The sequence below is a fragment of the Neodiprion pinetum genome, chromosome 7, assembly GCF_021155775.2.
Source record: "Neodiprion pinetum isolate iyNeoPine1 chromosome 7, iyNeoPine1.2, whole genome shotgun sequence".
Taxonomy (NCBI): domain Eukaryota; kingdom Metazoa; phylum Arthropoda; class Insecta; order Hymenoptera; family Diprionidae; genus Neodiprion; species Neodiprion pinetum.
Window position 1 is genome coordinate 5,806,601 of NC_060238.1, and position 7,445 is coordinate 5,814,045.

At 35.3% G+C, this 7,445-nt stretch overlaps 1 protein-coding gene across 1 annotated transcript; it reads left to right on the forward strand.

Moving 5' to 3' along the window:
- The first annotated feature begins 1,523 nt into the window (after positions 1 to 1,523).
- On the forward strand, positions 1,524 to 4,057 carry LOC124223445 (allergen Tha p 1-like). The gene is made up of 4 exons (XM_046635425.2): positions 1,524 to 1,680; positions 2,290 to 2,470; positions 2,577 to 2,671; positions 3,831 to 4,057. The coding sequence occupies exons 1-4, from the start codon at positions 1,675 to 1,677 to the stop codon at positions 3,930 to 3,932; spliced, it is 384 nt and encodes a 127-aa protein (XP_046491381.1). The 5' UTR covers positions 1,524 to 1,674; the 3' UTR covers positions 3,933 to 4,057.
- The last annotated feature ends 3,388 nt before the right edge of the window (positions 4,058 to 7,445 follow it).

A 7,445-nucleotide genomic window follows, 5' to 3' on the forward strand; every position in this document is an offset into this window, starting at 1 on the left:
CTATGTTTTTATTTTTTCTTCTATCAATTTGTGAACGTTAGGTTGAGATGTGAGTGAATTAAGCGATGGTCATCTTTTGATCTTGATCCGTAACCGATAACACTTCAAAGGTGTGGAGAATCTAGTTCACCTTGCCCAGATAACGCGATTAGCATATTTTGTATACTTAGTAAGTTCGTGAAAATATAAGCCTGAATTTCTGTAGGTATGTGCAAGATCTTTGAAGGATTTAGAATAATTTATAACCCAGAGTAGTGTAAGTTAATGTATCTTTTTACCACGAATCGTAAACGACGGTTAATCAATTCCTTGTTATTGTCCATTTTTATACACGCATAATGAATTTCTTCAATAGATTGACACCTGAAGACTATGAGTAATGAATATCTCGTGAGAAAATCGTAACATAGTCGTCTCGGGTGGCTAGTTGGACGTGTTTCAACGACAACAACAAATCTAAGAAATCACATAGATCTTTAAATAAAAAATCTGCCAGGCGTGAAATTGATTGATACTTCCTCCTAGACTCACCTCGACTTGATACACAGATACGTGGTAAAAAGATGGAATAGAAGCATTTTGCCACTAATGGTCATATACTCAATCCTCGCTGCACGTGGCAAATGTTAAAGCCATTCCTCAATCCAGTGTAGAAATTCCATAGGTCGTATAATTGGGATTTTGATTCAGCGATGACTAAGTGAAAAGACCAGTGATATTGTTGGTAAATAATTGCAATGCATAACGGTAGAGAAATAAATTGACGATATTTTTCACTCAGCGTTGTTTAAATAAGAACACCGTAAAATTATTATCAGACGTAGGTATACATATTTGTTTAATATGGTATAATTCGCGGTAACGACATAAGTGAAAAATGAAACGAGAATGAAATTTTGTGTTCGACAAAGTATAGCAACCGAATTATGCACGCTGAGAAAAATTTCGTTTGTTACAGTAACCGGAAGAATTCGGTAAAACAGGCGTCGTTGAAAAAACTGTTTGAATATTGTTGGATTTACGAAAAACGAGGTACGCGTAAACATTTTGCGCTATTGTCGATCATTTTTTGGTTATGGCGATGCAAAATCGGTTTGTGAGGTTTACTCTACTTTTTTAGTTAAACAAGGCTTTAACGTCAATTTATTCTTGCACGAGCGTTAAATTTTCGCAACGGTTGCAAGAAAATATAGCATCAGTGATCGTAATGAGAAAGAATAGTAACGGATACTAGAGTTTCCGGTAACAGCTAGAAAACTAATTTTCATTTTCTACCTAGAACTATATTTTTCGATTGTGGTAAAAAATGTAAATAGTTAAGTACCGAGCGGTAAACGTAATTAAAAATTTCTCTCAGTGCGTGTATCATGTATTGATTATCAGGATGTCGATGACTGTGCAATCCGTAATTCCATCCACTGTTTTTTGATGCGTCTAACATCATGCGTAGAAAAACAACACGACGATTGTACGTACACCTTCATTGTCTCATTAGTATGCTAAAAGCTATAGTAAACAAGGTATGTGTCATGAAAGAGTTGGTCAAACACATGAAGAATGGCCAAGAGTTCGGGGAATTCGGACTCTGGATGCTCGTCGGGTATAAAATCTCGGACACACAGCTCTCTCAGCATCAGTTAGCCGTTCCGTCTGGACCGCATCGCATCTGTAACCATGAAGGTAAATAGAGGTTTGCAGCATAGAATTAATTATTCATTAGTTAGACGGGTTAAAAAATTTCTATACAAATTCTTGCGGTGTTTCGAATTCACCCCTGAATGTCAATTGCTCGATTAGAATCGCGTTACGATTGCTTTCGAACATTCGCGAATTATTTCTAGCACTTTGAAATCCCAGAGGATAAAAAATATTTCAATGTAATTTCGTTGTTTGAACAAGGATTACGTTTATTGGTAAATTATATTCACGTTCTGAATCACGTGACAATAATACGTCAGAAAAACGGCGAGAGGAAAATCCTTTGCAAGCTTTTGGACCAAAATCTCATCAATACAGTGTTTCAGTTTTTCTTGAAACTACAAATTTAATCGAAATTTCGTACCCTTTCGAAAGTAATTCAGCTGCAGGGTTACAAGTATTTTGGTGGGTTAGAAATACTCTCACATTTTGTATAATATAATGTTTCAACGAGTGGATTCGACTTTGAGCTGCCTTTACTGTCTTGTCTTTTTTACCGAATCCCCTTCAATTTGAGAAAATTTATTCGTTGTAAAGTGAGGTAATTACCGAGGAGAAAATGAATAAATTTATGAAAATTGTAAAATCTAGGTTGCCATTTTTCTATTGGTCGTCGTGGCTTGCGCCGTTACTGCAAAGCCTGCAGGCTACACCACAAAGTATGATAACATCGACTTGGACCAAATTTTGAAAAGCACACGACTGCTTCAGAACTATGTTAATTGCCTTTTGGAAGTCGGTAATTGTACACCAGACGGCAAGGAGTTAAAGAGTGAGTGAAATTGTATATTTTCAAATTATTGCCGCTGATTATTTTACAACCCGAAGAAAACGAGTGTTCAGGTATTCTAATTACGAAAACTTTCGCTTTTTCACAGACTTGCTGCCTGACGCCCTGGAAAATGACTGCAAAAGTTGTAACGATCGCCAGAAAGCTGGCTCGGAGAAGGTTATCCGGTTCTTGGTGAACGAGGTGAGTTCACGTCGCCACTCACCGATCGCCCTTGATATTAATCGGACATTCGAACCAAATCCGTAGCCTCGTGGCTAACGATAATATTCAAATTATTCCGATTCGTCCAAGAGAAATTTAACCTGCGATAGAAATCCTTGTTTAACTTGACAATTGGTCTTCGCATAAAGTCATAAAGTGCACGTGAAATCCCATTTGTTGGTTTCACGTTTAAGCTACTTCTGCAGTTCTTTTTCCGTTCGCTAATAATTTCAACTTCATTTAAGGGGGTATTCTAGTGTAGAAATTTGAAAAAATCGATTTTTTTTTTTTTTATATTTTCAAAGCTTAACCTTTCAAGAATGTGTCCTTAAAAGGACAAGTCAAAATTTCAATTATTTTCAGAGATATAGCTATTTTAGTGACACGTTTTCAATACTGGCTCGGCTGGAACGAATTTTACTCGAAACTTTAAACGCGTTTTTCTCAAAACTACATTTTTCAAAACGGTTGACATGATTTCTCAAGTTCTATTGAACCGATTTACTTGAAATTTGGTGAGAATCTTCTCAATACATGTCTCTATCGCACGAACTATTATTATAACGAAATAATAATTTTTACTATTTTTAAAAAATTCAGAAACGTCCAAAAAAGTCAAAAAAAACGTATTATTTTTTCGGACAGCCGTAATTTGGCAAAAAAAAATTTTTTTTCGACTTTTTTTTAGTTAGTACGATAGCTGCATTTATGTAGATTAATAATCTTTTTATTTTTTTTTTTTCTGATTTTGAAAATGCTTGCAATCGTGACAACATTGGCGCGCCATTTTTTTTGTACCCCCCACTTCAACAACTCATAGCACTTTCAATTTTGTATTTTTTGACTTGTTTTTTTTTTTTTTTTTTGTAATCGTGAAATAATAATAAACGCCTGATAAAAAAATGGATGGTAAAAATATTTTTTGTTTTTTGTTTATAGCACTTCAAAAAACACCTCAAATTCATGCCTCTACACTAGAATACCCCCTTAATTACGTATTATCGTAACACGAAGCTGTTAAAAAGATATTACAAAATGTTCAGATTACGTTCTCGGATAATCGTCCTTCTTCTTCTATCCATGCATAAATATAATATGTGTATTTTGTTGGTTCTAATTTCTTTTTTCCGTTTTACAGCGTCCTGAAATTTGGGACAAACTGGCCAAGAAATTCGATCCCGACAACCGATACAGAGTCAAGTTTCAGGCTGATGCAAAAAAGGCTGGAATCGCACTGTGAACATGACTAAGAAGTAATTTGTATTTGTCTTTTTTTTTTTTTTTCTTTTTTTTTTAAATAAGAATTTGTTATTATGTTTCTCCCAGATGTGACAAGTTGTTAAATATATACACTGAATTCACGAATTTCAAATTTTATATAATATATCACTACTATCCTTCTGACCGTTGAAAATCGTTAGTTCATCACTTTATAGAGACTGATGGAAATCAGTGCGACCGGATTGATTTCTCACTGATTTAATTTGCACATAATATCACGAAGATTCAAGTTTTATTTTTAAACTGCATATATACCGAATCATGGTAGTTGAATTTGCTAACAAAAATTAGCGCGTCAATTCAGCTTTCTAGAACCAGACGCGTAATTTAAAAACTTGTTAAATTAAGTAGAGTCATGTGAATAAAAAAAATTAAATAATGAATTCTACCCGAGGACGATGAAGGAAAAAAAAAAGCAATTCATAAAATGAACAAGTGAATTGAACTTCGTATTTTATCGTTAGAGAAAAATTTCTTGTTTAAAACGGTTGGGAGCGTTGATCTCATGCTTGAGTGCAGGTATTCATGCATCTACACTTATGTATTCGTATTTATAATACGCGTTACGTAACTCGGTTACATATGAATGAAGTTTTTTTTTTTTTAAACGGCCTCTAGATAGGCGGAAGTATGCGAGTTACTCGCGTATATACTTATATACATTTATAGGTATAAAGCTGAGTAAAATACAGGCCAAAAATGTTAGTTCTGGTGAAAGTTACTTGCCGCAGTTACAATCGTGCAAGTCTCGATCTTTCTGGAATTTTCCACATTCTCTTTTGGCAGGTCTCTGACCATGCAAACTCGTAACGTATAATCAACGACGATGGAGCGAAAATGTAATTTTAAGCATCAGCAGCGAAATAAGCAGTTTGTATTGATAACTGATTGTAGCAAGCTCCGAAATTGTTCACACTGGCTGTTTTTTCACTTTTTATTTGGTTTTTTCAAATTTTTGCTTCAATGCACGTATGTATCTAAACCACAAACTTGTTTTGCTAATCACCAAGCCAGTCCTTGGCTAGCCAGTCTTCAATATTCCGTTCAAGCGCTAGAAACTCTATATAATATACACTGAGAGAAATTTTTAGTTCCGATTATCGCTCAGTCTGCAACTATTTTCATTTTTTACCATAATCGAAAAATATAGTTCTAGGTGCAAAGTGAAAATTAGTTTTCTAGCTGTCACCAGAAAGTCTAGTATCCGTTACTATTCTGTCTCGTTACGATCACTGTTGCTATATTTTCTTGCAACTGTTGCGAAAATTTAACGAGTGTGCAAGAATAAATTGACGTTAAAGTCTTGTTTAACTAAAAAAAGTAGAGCAAACCAAACAAACTGATTTTGGGTTGCAATTACCAAAAAAGGATCGACAATAGCGCAAAATGTTTACGCGTACCTCGTTTTTCGTAATTCCAATAATATTCAAACAGTTTTTTTAACGATACCCGTATTAATGAACTTTTCTAGTTACTACACAAATGAAATTTTTCTCAGTGTATCTAAACTTACACTAAAGATTGAAACCTCCAGCCTCCGAAGACTTCTGACTGAATAATACCGAAAAGAACTTCTTACTTTGGGATTAATTTTTTAAAGAGTTGAACGATTTTCATAAAATCGGAACAAATTGCATTTATCTAGAGAAGCTGACTTTTATTATTGGGTTTTTTTTTGTACTCTACATGAATTATCAATCGTACACAAGTACAAGTTCTGGTGCAAATCAATAAATTAAATCCGGTACGTGGGGAGGGGGGGGGGGGGGGGGGGGGGGGAATGTCAAATAGTAATTCTTCTTCAAACTGTTACAGTCTTATTTTGGGATATCAGTTTCTAAAAACTGGAATGTCTTCAACGTCGCATCTGAGTGTAGATTGCGATATGTTCTTGTTATGGTTTTTTTCGGAGGATTTAGGAATTTGGAGAAAATATGACATGCGATTACGGAATTGATTATTATTATTATTATTATTGCTTTTTTGTGAGTATGGAAATATTCTCACGAGTTTTCTCATTAATGAACTGTAATGCGCTTGTATTCAACTGAAACGATGTTTGGATTTCGAAAAGTATAATAAAGTTGTTTGAAACTGGAGACGACGAAGACGTATTAATCTTGACTCGATGAATTCGAGAATGCCAATTATGTGTACATGTAAACGATAAAAAATTATTAACCATAAAACGGGGTATAATTTACAGATTTTTTCACGTAGAATTAAAACGTGTTTGCAAAACATCAGATGAGTGAAGTCTAGTTTTTTATTAATCGAATCGGGTTTGAATTTACGTCGCAGCGAAAAAATGAATGTGAGAAATCAGTTTCGGGAAATTGAACCGTGCACACTCTTTTGAAACATTTAAAAAATATACACATGATAAAACATGTGTCTGATACAGATCGTAGTTTGCAAAAATATGTGACGACATGTGACTCTTCGTAATACGTTTATATTTGATCGTAAATGCTTGCTCAGTATATCATTTCGTCTACACTTCAAAGCAGGCAATCTTTACCGTCAGAATTACCTCTCGAGTATACCGACATTCATTGAGAAACAGACGATCCGAGACCCTAAGGGTGGGAGTGTCGAAAACTTCGATCGACTAATCATAATCTGTGGAAGGAGCTCGCTGAGTCGAATTCTAAGGTCCACGCGATCCATTCAAGTGGCAGATCAGCACCAGCAGTGCCTGTGGCACGATAATTATGCATTAGTCGGGCAAGCAATCAACACCATTCATGACCCTCAGACCCTAGTCGGTTAAACACCTCCTTTGCATCTCCCTGTATACGCGTGTATGTATACGTATATGCGTGTACAGTACCTATATATAATGTACAGGTACGTGTGTGTCGGTGTCTGAACTGCAGATAAGGAGGTGGCTGTTTCCTACAATGCGCCATTCACCAATAGCAAAACCAATTTGCAGAATTCCCGATTTTGGGAGTTTCTTGTACCGTATAGATATACCGGGTGATTTCCGTAATGCGCCTCACGGGGACTCCTAATTATAGCCAAATCCGGGTACAAGTATACTCTGAGCACTTGTCATTGTATGGAGGATAGAGGTAAGGAGGACTATCTTCGTCTGTAGAAAGTGTCCGTAAAGTAGAGGGATCCAATTTTTAGGGAAATTCGGACATTTCGTAGAAAATAGCAAATATGGATAGTTTTTTATGAAAATTTGTACAAGATACTACAAATTTCAACGAAAATTAACAATTCTTTAGAAAAAATTATGCATGTTTACAATTTTTTTCACTAAACAATGCCAAGTGTTACAATTCGTAGTAGCAGAAATTTTCACCTGGGGAATTTAAGATGGCGTTGCTGCAGGAAATGTTCCACAAAGGGCCAATCAGATTAAACCCGATTGTACTCTGATTGATAAGAGTCAGATTGTCTCCCTTATTGCTGAACCACTGTTTCCTGTTTTTTAACGGACACTTTTTCAGTTGAAAAC

Bases quoted from the DNA above. Each gene is read 5' to 3' on its own strand.
- LOC124223445 (XM_046635425.2), top strand. The intron at 2,471-2,576 runs GTGAGTGAAATT...GCTTTTTCACAG, and splicing joins AGACGGCAAGGAGTTAAAGA to ACTTGCTGCCTGACGCCCTG. The intron at 2,672-3,830 runs GTGAGTTCACGT...TCCGTTTTACAG, and splicing joins TCCGGTTCTTGGTGAACGAG to CGTCCTGAAATTTGGGACAA.